Below are 13,397 nucleotides of genomic sequence, written 5' to 3' on the forward strand. Positions count from 1 at the left end.
TATCTGCACAGCGAGAAAAATTGATCTGCGTCTTTCCCATAATATAAAACCGTGGAACCGTGAAAATTTTCTGCTGAAAGAAAGTTTGCCGCAACTGTCTGCAAAGTTAACCGGGACCGGCACCGTCAGGAGCGCCGGACAACCGCCTCCGGGGCATGGATCCGCTGTGGTGAGTGCTTGCTGGAGTGTCAGTGCGGTGGGATCGGCGTTCCCGGTTCACTGCAGGAAAATTGCGGGATTCGGCTGTAACCATATGATTCTCGTCTTGTACGCGCATACTTTGTTCGTATAAGTATAACCCCGAGGTCAAACTCAGAAAAATAAAATATGAGAATCACGCAGGAGTACTTACGATCGTAACTCCGTCTGCTCCGTTTCCCAAAGCGCCGCTGACCTTTATTGGCAGATATTTCAGCATAATATTCCTATAATCTTTTCAGTTAAGTTCAGTTCCAGTTAACCTCTCCAGTTGAACAATGATGCTAATACTGCAGTATCACCATACACACATGCCGTGGTATCAATCGTATCATACAATAAATGCATCTGTATCGGGCGGTGTAAAATACGGTACCAGTTTGTATTATTTTAATATCAATTTTAGTGTTTTATTGAAAACAAGCTGAAGCAGCAAGTACAGTACTTACTTTCTTTCGTCGTCCTCATAAGAAGAATAAGTCGAACAGGTTTTTGCAACTGCAATTACGGTAGTTTAATATTAATTGCAAAATGAATGTCATAAATTAACAAGATGTTTGCCTTTCCTGTGCCATATAATTACTCTGCTAAAGCTTACCACAGAGAATCCATAGAATGCAGTACAAAGCTGTACACAGAGCTCGCATAATGGATGTATGAATTTGGCACACCAACGTTATCCTTTAACGTGGATAGAATGTTCTTATTCTAAAGCAAACCGTCTTGAAATGCTTTACCTGTTTTCATTTCACTCACAACTAGTACTTCTGCAGCAGATTTTCAATATCGATGCGCTTGTGGTGTTGTAACCGTTTCGGTTCACTTTCCCACGTTGACCTTTGGAATTCATTCGGTAAAATCATGCATTGTGGCAGAGTAAACGGATACTCGCGACTTCATACATGTGCATGTTTGCGCATTTCGTGCTGCTGCCTGCTGGGTATGTGTGCTGGAAGTACGCTCTCAGTCCACGTTTCTAAGAATTAATAATTTTTGAAAGCTATTTGGTTGTTCAGTCTACGGCACAGCAGTTGTGTTTTCCGGCTATCGCCGGTACCTGCTTTAATAACATCAATAATTTTTCAGCATATACGTTGTATTCGGTGCAACAAATGTGCTGTTTAATGATTACCCACCTTCTAAATTGATTTGGACCGAAATTTTTCGATTTTCGAGCAACAGGTTCAGGTTGGCGAGTGAGACCAGATAATTCCCATTTTGCAGACAAAGAGTGAAAGGGCCGTTTTATACCGTACAAGGAATGGCGTGCCGTACTCTATCGCGTACGTCGGAAGTGGCTAATTGGTTATTAGTTACTTACTATTTATACAGATAATACGACACAATGATGCTGTGATGACCTTTAATTTAGCGTTATTCGGGGCTGTCCAGCGCTTAAGAAAGTGATCATATCTTATCTGAATTGCGCTGCTGCGCTGCTCAACTACAATGTTAAAATCAAATAATAACAGTTGGCTTACAAAATTTCAAGCAGCGTGCTTGTGCGATGAGATCTCTGTAGCCATTTAATTTGTTCGCCATCCTTCCGTACAGATGTTTGTATGATTATGTAGTGTATGACTGTACGTATTGGTACAGTGACGTACGAGTGCAAAGTATCTCGTGAATTGTTGTCCTGTGGCTATGGCTAATGTGCCGTAGCAACGGCGTACCTATTGTCCATTGTTGTCGCCTTGTTTAGCGATCAGTTGGCTGGTTGGCTCGATAGCGAGCACCGCCGCTACATACATCACAGATTATGACCAACTTCGCTAAATTATCAGACGGTTATGACATCTTTTAATATTCTAGTCAGCAGCCTATAAAACACAGGAATTGTCTGCACTTATTTGTAAATTTACCGTGCCATAGCAGCCCAGTATTCAGCCTACTAAAAGATCAGCCGGGTCCGCCCCCGCTTGGTGCGCCAGGGTTACATCCGCGACAGTTATTGCATTCCGAGCACAGAGGAGCTCCTGTCGTCGACTTTGGTGTAGTGTATGACTTGTGTCTCTTGCTTCCAGCAGGTGCAGTAGTTTTAGGCTGAACTACAAATTTAAATTTTAAAACAAATGCAAAAATTCTTGTTCCCGTATATGAAAACGAAAAAATAAGATCTCTTACCGGTCGTGCTGTTACCCTTGGACAGGTGTTTTTCTTTTTCCGATCCTAATTTGGCGTCCGCGCTTTACGGTGGGATATTATAAAAAATAGTGTTAGAAGCTTAAGATACTGTATTGCAATGTGATATGGACCAGAAGCCAAAGCACGCACGCAGTACAGTGCTGAATTCGTCGTGCGTACCCGACGTGTTGTTTTTTCTTGCCGTCTTTATTATTAGGCTCGCTTCTACTGCACGCTAGGAAAGCTGCAAAAATAAAAAGTTGATTGCTAGTCCCACTTAAAAAACATACTTAGTAACTACCCATGTAAATGTTATCGGTTTGTTTAATGTTAGTGGAAAAGGAAAACTGGGAATCTGTCACAGTATAATATAAGCTTTTGTAGTATTGCACATACCAATATTATAACGAAGATAACAAGGGCTGCTCTGAAATGATGTTCCTGCATGGTAAGCAGATAAAGTATCTGCAATAAAAAAAGTATAAATATTGCTAATGCAAAAGATGGATATATCTGTAATCCTGTTGCAGTATGGCGGACACACTTCATGTGTACCTGCCTGTATACGTACCAGTCGGCTCTACCGGGCGAACTCAAAGATTCTTGCTTTTTCAGTTTTCCGGATAGCTAAACGTTATAGATCACCAAGTTGGATCCAAGTTAATTTCCTGTAGAGTGCTACGCCAAAAGCGTAGCGTCGAGGTACAGCAATTGTGAACGGCTTAAAATATTTCTACCCATGTTTCTAATCATATTTTACCAATACAGAACAGCATGACATCGAATGCGGTTAAATACAGAGGCATGTCGCGCAAAAAATCCAGAAAAATAACCCACCTGGCATTCTCTAGCTGTATCAAATTTGAAATGTGCTTGTGAGTCAAACCAGTTGCAGCCGTGAAAACATAACAAACATTCTGGAATTACGGAATTTGTTACTTTACATTGGCCTGCGGCAACTTTGGAAAAACCACCTGATTATTAATTCATCCCTGGATCTTTTATTTTTGGTGCTTACTTCTAAATCATTAATTACTACAACGAATTGTGCAAAGACAATAAACATCACACCAAACTATACAGAATCAGAAATTGACTGAACGAATTTATCTTGTTGTATTACGTACAGTAATTTTATTGCGAAAGATTTTTCAGTTAATTAAACTGTCAACGATCAAGTCAATCCGTATTGCACCGCGTACCCTATTCTAAATCTATTTTTTATTCTGGACTGCGGAACCACAGGAACTTTAACAGTTTAACCACGCTTGCGCATAGATTATCGGCGTTGTATTTATTGATATCAAACCTATTCAATGGACTTATGGCTAATCACAATCGTATCGGCTTAATGAATCCGGCAGCCTCCGGGCTAAAATTGTACTCGGATCTTTCCATAATCATACTCCGTATTTTCTTCTAAAATGGTTAGCCCAGTCTTGCAGCACATCGGCCGCATTCTTCAACCCGGGCCCCGGCCGCATTCTGCACAACAGCTCGATCATGCGCTAACCCACACCTGCTCCGGTAGCGACAGCTGGATTGATGGGAGGCTTGAGGACACATTTGTTTCCGATCATGTAGCACACCGTTGCATTAACTTTAGGTTTGTAGGTGTTATGTCTGTGGGAAACCTGTGATACCCGGGTTTGATCTGAAGCCGGTGCAAATTTTCGCGAATGACCTGCAACAACACAAACTTTAGATTGGAATAACTTGTGTTCATCAGCCACGGAAACATTTTAACCCGAAGTTGGATGCTACATATATATTCCGTTATATCTAAAGAACTGCTTACTTTTACTCGTATTTCTGTTGTGTTTGCGGCTGGTTCTGTTTTGAGCAAGTGGTGCCGTCAAGGCTGATCTTGTACTGAAAGCACGTTACAAACTTATACACCGCATCAAAAATCATTTACAAGTACCACAGATATATATTTAGGCAGAACTTTTGCTGTAGACGTCTAATATTAATATAGATCTAAGCTTTTGTTTACCTGCTATGATGCGTTTGATGATTTACCTCGACGGACACATTGTATTCCACAAATACTATAGAAGCAAGTGTACGTTAAATTTATGTACTTCCGAAGTACCTTAATAATCCTTATCCTACTCATAATTAGAAAACATGCTTAGAATGATACAATCTTACTCGTCCACATACTCATAACCTTACTAATAATCGGAAACTTATACTCATACTGATGTCAGTCATAATCATACCTTGGTCCTACCGGCCATCAAATTTTTTCTTCATAATAACATAATCATGGCTCATACCCGCGGTAATTTCTCAAAGATTCAACAAGCAAAGTATTTCGAAGGAAGTTCCATTATTTATATTATCAGTCACTTACAGAGTAGGTGTATGGCATTAATTATTACATCGAGCTGTTTTGCCATTAATCATATTAGTGATGTAAAAGTACACATATTAGGCGCAGATAGAGGATGCACGAAGTACCTAAAGTTAAGTAGATCGCGATAAAAAAGTGTAACACAAACTTGCTTCTGCATGGTCTGCGGCAGATCAGCAAGCTTCCGGTACCTTCGTAGAAGACAGTTAACGGAAAATATTCTGGAGCATGCTGCAAGCAAATAATCGAATAGTGAGCGCGATGTCACATGTTGAAGACTAATTATGCCCGGTACTGCGTAGTTAAAATAAAATTATAATAACATTTTTTGCAAAACACACTAAGTATCGGATTACAATTCAGAGCAATGCACTTGCAGGCACTTACAGGAACTTCGCGATTCGCGAATAGGAGTAAAAATAGCTCCTGTTGCAGTTAGAAAACTGCAGATAAATATTGTGCAGCCCATTGGCTCAAGGCAGTTTTCAAAACTACAGCGAACGGTTGTAAATAGTGGTCTGGCTTAACAAACCGAGTTTTTGTTGTGATATAAATCAAAACAGTGTATAATTGAGCGCATATGCACGTACCGAAACAAAAATATGCTGACGGGAATTCGAAGTCATCGGCAACCGATTATGCGAAGGTGAATCGGCAGTTGTAATCATTTCCCTGCCGAAGATTTTGGCCTATGAAGGAAGCACTTTGAATTACAGATGGCGCGTTCGTTGTATTCAACTTCAAGTATAATACGAGTAGCAAGCTCAGCTAATTGATGAACCGAATTCGTAGGTGGATTATGATGTTTTGCATCTGCATTTTATCCTGCCCAATGACAATCACGGCTGATCAGTCAGGATGCTTGCATTAAACTTAACGATTTTTCATAATTACAGTAAAAATAACCATGACCTTTTGATGATGCAGAACTTGCTAATAACAAGACTCCGCGATGATGCCTTAAACATGCTAAACTAATTACACTTTAATGCACAATTTTATTTTAACAGCATTATACCATCAAACGCTTAAAACACATTAAACGTCGAGGAACATGATGGACCGACAAACACTGAATCAAATTTTTACATGTGTCACTTCGGTAGCATTGTCATCAAATGATTGGTGCAAGCTGATTATCCTGTCGCTGGTTTTCTTTTTAGATAAAAGATCACGGTCTTTATCCAGAATTACCATCGGGGCTTCGGCCGAATCTCGCACTTTCAAGCTAGCAAATTTCTTTCCAACTTGGGGACAGAATACGCATATCCCTTCTAAACCCTGCTTCGACAACCACGCTTCTGTGTTTATCCTTCGCATGCACAATAAAGCCCTGGCTTGTGTGCGGAATTTGTGGCAAAACATAAGATACAGATAGAAATTGAACGAGTACGGAATGAGCATCAGCAATTGCACCGGTCTCCACATGACATCAAAATAACGGTATTGGTATATACAATAGGGATAACTGGACAGCGTTCCCAAGATTTCATTTATAACGGCCGGGAGATTGCAGATCAAGTATGTTGCGACGGCAGCCAGCAGAATGTGAATACAACCAAAATCAGACATTTTCCCGCTGGCGCGTGTCCGATCCGTGCTGGTGATACTCGGACAAAAGGGCATGGTTTGTCGGTGGTGAACAATACACCGGATTACGCAAAGAGCGCAGATGAGCAGAATAAGAAATATGACAATGACTTCGCAGAGCTAAGATTAAAGCAACATATTATGCTGTTATTATGATTAACACTTTCGCACTGTATTAATGATAAGTGTAGTAATAAGAATTGTAATTTCTATTGTTATAATTTGAATATAAATACAGTTATGCAATATAATTATAATTATGCAGTAGAGCATACCTTGTAAAATCCATTAATATCACTCCACTTCTGCAACCAACCCGGCAGGCCAGGGATTATCACTTTGGGAGTATCTTCGCTAAACGCTTTGAGATCACGCGTTGCTAATACGTAATAGTGTACAACGGCTTTATATACACAGGAAAGCGCTGCGTAAAGCAGGATGCACAGGATGACAATTCGGGCACGCCGCGCAGCTGGTGGACCGTGATAGGAGAGCGGGTTAAACAACGCCTTTACACGCTCCACGGAGAACGCTATCAGGATCCTGGAAATTTTGTTTCTAATTAGTACGTGTCGGAAACACACATTCTAAAGCTTACCAGTCGGAAAATACAGGCCACATCATCTGCATCCAAATGTACCATCCCTGTGTATACGCGTTCATCTTTTCGTACGAGTAGTACTGCATGGTGAACATATCTGGATTCAGAATGAACATGTACTGCGGAAGTTGCATCCATCTGCAAAACTGTCGGTTTTAAATAATGCAAGCACACAGTAAAACAGAAACTGCAAATGCTTTATTAGTCGTACAATGTCAGAAGATCACCGACGGCTAGCGCAATAAGAAAAACGGTGGCACACTGTGGAGGTCTAATGCTGCTCAATACAGTAATATTCAAGAGATTCCCAAGAGTACAGATCAGGAGCAAAACTGGATAGCAGACAATAAAATATATTGTGAACGGGCGACATGAGAGGCCAGTGGGTCATCGGTGGCATTGTCGCTCTGGTTACCGGTATCAACGTCCCACGGGCAACTTCCTGCCGTTATGTTATGCAGTGATGTGCTTTCATTCATAATCACACCAAACAATAATTAATGAAAACTTAAGAGCTGTTGATTTAAATTCGAGCCATGTATTACTGCGCGCTTCGATTTTGTAGTTTTTTCGTCAGGAAACGGCAGCAACACTAATTATACTTCATCAACTATACCACTAACTATACTAGCACTAACTATACTTGTACGGATAATTTAACAATCAACGTGTTAGCCATGAACAGAAAAGAGAAGTGTTACCGAAAAGGCGAAAACGAAGTCATAAATGAATGCAATAACACGAGTTGAAAACATCACTTCCAGCAAAATGGCATTTTCCGTATCGCTGCCGGTCTGTTTTATTGTTCCGCTAGTGATATTGTCACATTATTGTGAATGTTTGTGATGTTATAAGGCCGTCGACTGCAGTGTACTGCACGTACTCCCTCGCCTCATGGCTTTTCGGCAAACTTATTACGAGAAAGTATGGTATTTGGTATAAGAACGCTGTTGTGACTACGAAGTAAACAAAAACTTGCCAAGAGCCATTTCTCACGTTATGCTGCTGACAATGCTGTGCAAAATCGCAAAATCAAGTCATTATTCAAATGTACTGGTATGATTGGGCCATGTAAATGTGTAAATGCCACAATACGTATCAGTACGAAATAGGAATGCAGCTGCATTTTTGCAGTTATTGTTTACCACCTTTTACTCAGGCAGTAACCAATTAACAAAACAGCCATCCTGCGCTAGTAGACCCTAATAAAAATATTATTAACACTTGTTTAAGGCTAAGTACAAAGTATAAGTATATATGGCATACCAAGGAATAGAAGTTTTTAAAAGGTCACAAATAAAGCTACAAAATACGCATCATGATATAAGTTAAGTACAAGATCAAACTTTAAGTTTCGTTAGGTACCTCTAAAGGCAATGTCTGTCATAATCTAATTTTAATCGCATGATTCGTATCTAAAAAAATATTACAAATTTACAGCAGTCTTTTTTCAGTTAAATATCGACTCTAGAAATATCGTAACAAAACAGGAACGAGGAAATTCAAAATAAATATCCGGTTGCGCGTACATGTATGCGCCTGGCCGCTAATATAAGCACAATCACAATCTAACATTTGTGACCTCCGTAACGTTGCACTCCGATAATTCTGCATCTTGTTTTAACTGGACTACTTTTGCACCGTTTGCGGTCTTTGACAGCAGTTCGCGATCTCTTTCCAAAATAATCATGGGTGCATCAGCCGATTCCCGTATTTTCAAGCTCGCTAGCGCTCTTTACCGACTTCCGGACACCGCCGACAACAAGCGCCCATTCCTCTGGCAGATAGCCACGTCTCCATTCTGGCTTTTGTCTCCGTAAGCACTGCTCTGGTTTGGCTGCGAAAAGTGCAACAGAAACCCACATAGAGATAAAAGTTTATAGTGTATGGAACCAACATCAGAACACAGTTCGATAATTGAGGATATTGCTAGCATAAGTAAACTGAAAAAGGCAGAGCGGATAGTTTGAAAGCTTTCCCAGGACATCAGTCACAGTCAGTGGGAATAAGCCGATGACGTAAGTCAGCACGGCACTGTGACGGCAGCCAAGAGGATATTTACACAGCCGAAGTCTACTGTGCTCCCACCGGCACGCTTGCGGTCGGTGCTGGTAATAGTTGGGCAAAAGGAGATCTTTTGGCGATGCCGAAATATACAGCGAATTATACAAATATTACAGATCAGCAATATAAGAAACACGACAATGACTTCGATGTCCTAGAAAGTAGAAACCGTACGAGTATTATACCTAACTGAGCGCAGTGTAATAATAAAAATAAGACTACTACCCGTATAGTGATTGGGCCGTTAGCTCGACCGTTACCGTAAAGCTGGAATATTGTATATAATATAAGTAAGGTACATGGCCGCGCATCTCTCTCTATACCTTGTAATACATATTAACATCATTCCATGTTTGTAGCCAGTTAGGCGCTCCTGTTATAAACGCGTTGACTGAATCTTTAAGAAACGTTGGAATATCTCGTGTGGCCATTAAATAATACTGCATCACCATGCGGTACATATTGGATAAGGCTGCGCATACAAATACAAAACCAATGACAATGCGGGCTCGCTTTGCCGCCGGCGGACCACGGTACGACAGTGGATCGAATAATGCTCTAACCCGTTCCACGGAAAACGCTATTAAAATCCTAAAAAAATTAAATGAAGGAAACAGTTGAGATAATTTCTGTTACCTTATTCTACCGTCAGTAAGTTAAAATTATAGAAGAAGTAAGTTGTGATGTAAATCTGGTATAGGAATGGATTGCTGACAAAGTGACAACAATCAATACGTGTGTAGATTTACCAGTTTGAGAAGTCAAACCACATCAGTTGCATCCAGATGTACCATCCCTGCGTGTAGTAATTAATGTGTGCGTATGTGTATTTGGGATTACTGAAGATATCAGGATTGATTTCCCATATATAACGCGGCAGCTGCATCCACCTGGAAAATTATTTTAATGCAGTAACGGTTACAACTATAGTGACTGCAGCACCACCACATTAATATTAACTCCAGAATATACGATAAACGGAAGGAGGAATGACATACACAGCCAGTAAATCTCCCACGGCCAGTGCGATAAGAAAAGTGGTGGTGCATTGAGAATGCTTGGCCGTGCGCAACACAAAGATATTCATGACATTCCCGGTTGTACAGATGAATAGAAAAACTGGGTAAAAAACCAAAAGCAAGTATTGTAAACGAGAGACGATGGCATCTGACGTGTTGTCCGTAACATTGGTGCTTTGGTTCGTAGCAGCGACATCCCAAGAACATGCTTTTTCTGTGACATTCATTCGCCAGCGTACGTTTCTTTACAGCCAAAGTTAACAAAAAACGACGGCATCGGATAATGGAGATCCGAAACCTATTCGTAATATTCTTTCCTATTTGTCGCGATAAGTGCTTATACTTTTATGCCGATAAAATTTCATTAATGGTTAGCTGGTCGGTTTTTCGTCTGCAGCAGTCAGATTGCAAGAGACTGAGCATTCAGTCAGGTTATATGCGGATATTTGAAAACAAACAATACGTACCAGCCCTGTACAGTTATGGAAAACTGACCCAGAGTTAGAGTTAGGAGTTATAGGGAGCGTGCGAGTTACGCTACGAGTTACGCTATTAATGCAAGTAAACCGAGTTTCGAGTTATTCAGCGAGTTACGCTACCATAGACTATACATACAATTTTTGAGCGAGTTACGCTAGAGTTAAGTTTTCGTGGAGACGAGTTACGCTTCAGAGTTACGTTATAACTCGATAACTCGAAAATAACTCGCGTTACGTTAAATAGTTAAAAATAACTGCACAGGTTTGATACGTACCTTAGTATTCGCGCTGCGTCATTCATTAACTTGTTATTCACGTGAGTTTGAAATGAAACTGCATGTCTTCTGCGTACTACTTAATACTACGTGGTACTACTTAATGGTAGTGTAGCCTTGATTTGTGTTACTCTGGATGTCGGCTTATCTCGTTGCAACACTTGCAAATTTCTGCAGTTACGCCGGCAGGTCATTAGATTAAAAAAAGCCTTAAGCAAACACCAGATCTTAAAGACGACGTATTGCCAGCCCGATATTTATATACAGTACTTGTTCCCAAAAAACAATTTCCTGAAATCAGCAGTCAGAATATACAAGTACACAAACTTCTGATAAAACTAATTCCTTAATTAATAAAAAATTCTTTGTGACTTTTTCTTCTTTTAGTGTTAAGTTCACTTACTGAACTTATAGAAGTTCACAGGTACCTACACAATTTTTCGGTTTTACAGCTGGGTATTGCTTACCTCGGCTACGATTAATTTTACCAGATTATAGACTGCCGACAGAAGAGTTACACTGAGCGTTTATCGGATTTATACTTTGTTCAAATCGATAGTTGATGACATTACCTTTGATGACCACTTGTCATATTTGCCGCTTTACAGATACAGCATGAAGTAAGGTTAACTGGTTTAAGCACAATGTGAAGTAAGGTTATCATTCATGCTTTTCTGTTTTGAAACTTTATTTGCAAGGACACGAGTTAAAGCTTAGCTTTAGCAGCTTGCATTCGAGAAAGAGAATTCTTAAATACTGCATTGAGGCTGATTAATGTTCATGCAGTTTCAGTGCATTAGTGATTTTAACCAGCACACATAAATAAATTTGCAAACGGCGGTTCGCTCTGTTCGCTGTATACGAAATATGTGTCGAAAAAGTGAATGACATGGGTGCTTGAACAAACAATCGTTTCTAAAACGCTTGGAAAAATTAGCATGTATTTGTCAACTTCACTTGTTGTCTCAGTCGCAAATCAGCTAACCGGGATGACCTGCGGATCCTGGATTGAATTTCTTGCCTGTTAAACATCAGAGACTTCAAAGGCAAAATATTATGTTACTTATTATAGCAACTGGCGAACAGATTACGAAAATTACTTATTTTTATCACAAGTGCAATTGAATTTTGTATAACAACTGTCTTACAAGTGTTGTCGGTAACAGGATCGGATGAACCATCATCAAGCCCAGTCGAAGATCGATAAACTACGAATAGAAGCAGCGTTAATGCAGAAAGAAATTCTGTCAAATTATGTGAACGAGTACAGAAAGTACCACAAGAACTGTCATCATTTGCCGAATATCCGTAACCAGAGGTGCTACCGGTTAATGGGACGCCACATGTCAGACCTGGGGACTGCGGACTGCATCCGTACGCCTCATTAATCCGCTCGTAATCCAGGTCGCTTAATACTGTAGCCGGCCGGATAAGCCCGGATAGTGTTATGGAACCGGCGTTCTGGAGTGTGAGCGTTGTTATCACCGGTTTCTGGGGATCGCGAGCAAAAGCTTCACTCGCGTAGTGCATAACGGACCGAATGTCGTAAGGGATGCGACGATACCAGGAATTCCTTCGTGAGTATTTGGCAAACTGGCCTCGAACTGCGTTTATTTAAGTACCAATGATTCATCTGATAAGGTATTTGGTAGTGTTTAATTTAAAATGAAATGCCCAATATGTTTCAGGATAGCTTGCCATCAGTAAAACCAAGTTCTCTCATACATACATTTTGCCTCCACATTGTCCAAATCTATTTTTATAAATTCATCGCGATCCATTCTGGTATGTTCATGAAGAAAACCTGAATAACGGTAAACAAAAGAACAATTCAATATGATTAAAGCAATTTTCTGCATTAATGCACTGTACCTAAAACGTGGAGTAGTTCGTGTTCTGCAAAAGCAGATAATGGTCGACAAAACAAAATTAATAATGATAGCGGTGCAGACAACAGCAGTGCACTGTTACAAGTAGTAACCAGTTTCTCTGACCTACGCTTGTTCCGTTGAGACAGCTTTGGCCGTTTTCATTCAGAATCTCAAGAGATACCAGCTGTTTCCCGCCTTGCCGCCCGACATATGACCAGCACCTTAAAAAATGCAGAAGGATAACGGTTTTGTACTTTGCTATTAATTACTAACGGTTTTGAAACAATAATCTATTGCTCTCACCCATGGCGACTAACAATCTTAATAAAATCCTTTTCGTTTGACCGCGGGAAGAAGCGGACACAGGTCCGGTTACCGATACTGCACATTCGTTGGGTTATAAATGCCACTTGATCAGATGCTGAATCAACGATAACCACATTAGCAACGCCTTCCAAATTATAAGTCCATTTCCAGTAAAGGTCATGTCTGGGAGAGTTCTAGCTTATAGTCTACTCCAGTGGTCAGTAATGATCAAGCTTACCAGTTAATGCAACAAATACGATGGAAGTCAATTGTTCCTTTAATTATTTTCGCGACTTGGCACTTACAAAAGACAGCGTCAATAACATATGGTACTCCACCGGCCCAAATACCGTGGTTTCCACACACCTAAACGAATATTAAAATTAATTTGTACAGGGATAATTATAGGATTTATACGAGTATGTATAGGGCGCGGTGTGCTCGACTGTGCACGACACGTTTACCTGTCGTATTCCATTTATATCCGTTGTGGAAGGTGTACGGAATCTAC

General features: G+C 40.3%; 2 protein-coding genes and 3 long non-coding RNA genes across 7 annotated transcripts; all 5 read right to left on the reverse strand.

Annotated features, from left to right (window-relative positions):
- Positions 1–389: 389 nt before the first annotated feature.
- Positions 390–866, reverse strand: LOC129601449 (uncharacterized). The gene is made up of 3 exons (XR_008692229.1): positions 797–866; positions 648–696; positions 390–425 (listed from the first exon to the last, which is right to left on the reverse strand). It is a non-coding gene; the product is annotated as an uncharacterized LOC129601449 (long non-coding RNA).
- Positions 867–1,985: 1,119 nt separating this feature from the next.
- On the reverse strand, positions 1,986–2,566 carry LOC129601437 (uncharacterized). Its single transcript, XR_008692227.1, has 3 exons — positions 2,503–2,566; positions 2,323–2,384; positions 1,986–2,246 (listed from the first exon to the last, which is right to left on the reverse strand). It is a non-coding gene; the product is annotated as an uncharacterized LOC129601437 (long non-coding RNA).
- Positions 2,567–2,718: 152 nt separating this feature from the next.
- On the reverse strand, positions 2,719–4,815 carry LOC129601435 (uncharacterized). 2 transcript variants are annotated; one of them, XR_008692226.1, is made up of 6 exons: positions 4,789–4,815; positions 4,319–4,373; positions 4,121–4,194; positions 3,632–4,006; positions 2,894–2,990; positions 2,719–2,787 (listed from the first exon to the last, which is right to left on the reverse strand). It is a non-coding gene; the product is annotated as an uncharacterized LOC129601435 (long non-coding RNA). The 2 variants fall into 2 exon arrangements; XR_008692225.1 differs by lacking the exons at positions 2,719–2,787; positions 2,894–2,990 and having other exon boundaries at positions 3,339–4,006.
- Positions 4,816–8,829: 4,014 nt separating this feature from the next.
- LOC129601447 (uncharacterized) lies at positions 8,830–10,293 on the reverse strand. 2 transcript variants are annotated; one of them, XM_055500255.1, is made up of 4 exons: positions 9,935–10,293; positions 9,686–9,826; positions 9,260–9,527; positions 8,830–9,090 (listed from the first exon to the last, which is right to left on the reverse strand). In XM_055500255.1, exons 1-4 carry the CDS (start codon positions 10,180–10,182, stop codon positions 8,896–8,898), a joined length of 852 nt encoding a protein of 283 aa, XP_055356230.1. In that variant the 5' UTR covers positions 10,183–10,293; the 3' UTR covers positions 8,830–8,895. The 2 variants fall into 2 exon arrangements, with proteins under 2 accessions (XP_055356230.1, XP_055356229.1); XM_055500254.1 differs by having other exon boundaries at positions 9,879–10,293.
- A 1,115-nt stretch (positions 10,294–11,408) lies between these two features.
- On the reverse strand, positions 11,409–13,395 carry LOC129601443 (hatching enzyme 1.2-like). The gene is made up of 9 exons (XM_055500250.1): positions 13,351–13,395; positions 13,192–13,252; positions 12,884–13,001; positions 12,704–12,801; positions 12,582–12,605; positions 12,439–12,513; positions 11,987–12,313; positions 11,858–11,917; positions 11,409–11,730 (listed from the first exon to the last, which is right to left on the reverse strand). The coding sequence occupies exons 3-9, from the start codon at positions 12,967–12,969 to the stop codon at positions 11,690–11,692; spliced, it is 711 nt and encodes a 236-aa protein (XP_055356225.1). The 5' UTR covers positions 12,970–13,001; positions 13,192–13,252; positions 13,351–13,395; the 3' UTR covers positions 11,409–11,689.
- Positions 13,396–13,397: the final 2 nt, after the last annotated feature.

Source organism: Paramacrobiotus metropolitanus, unplaced genomic scaffold (assembly GCF_019649055.1).
Source record: "Paramacrobiotus metropolitanus isolate TYO unplaced genomic scaffold, Prichtersi_v1.0 Parri_scaffold0000236, whole genome shotgun sequence".
Taxonomy (NCBI): Eukaryota; Metazoa; Tardigrada; class Eutardigrada; order Parachela; family Macrobiotidae; genus Paramacrobiotus; species Paramacrobiotus metropolitanus.

Bases quoted from the DNA above. Each gene is read 5' to 3' on its own strand.
- LOC129601447 (XM_055500254.1), bottom strand. From the start codon at position 10,162: ATGTTCTTGGGATGTCGCTGCTACGAACCAAAGCACCAATGTTACGGA. The intron at 9,528-9,685 runs GTAAATCTACAC...TAATTTTTTTAG, and splicing joins TGGTTTGACTTCTCAAACTG to GATTTTAATAGCGTTTTCCG. The intron at 9,091-9,259 runs GTATAGAGAGAG...TCTACTTTCTAG, and splicing joins ATGTTAATATGTATTACAAG to GACATCGAAGTCATTGTCGT.
- LOC129601443 (XM_055500250.1), bottom strand. From the start codon at position 12,969: ATGTGCAGTATCGGTAACCGGACCTGTGTCCGCTTCTTCCCGCGGTCA. The intron at 12,606-12,703 runs GTCAGAGAAACT...CTGCTTTTGCAG, and splicing joins TCTCAACGGAACAAGCGTAG to AACACGAACTACTCCACGTT. The intron at 11,918-11,986 runs GTACTTTCTGTA...TTCTATTCGTAG, and splicing joins AAATGATGACAGTTCTTGTG to TTTATCGATCTTCGACTGGG.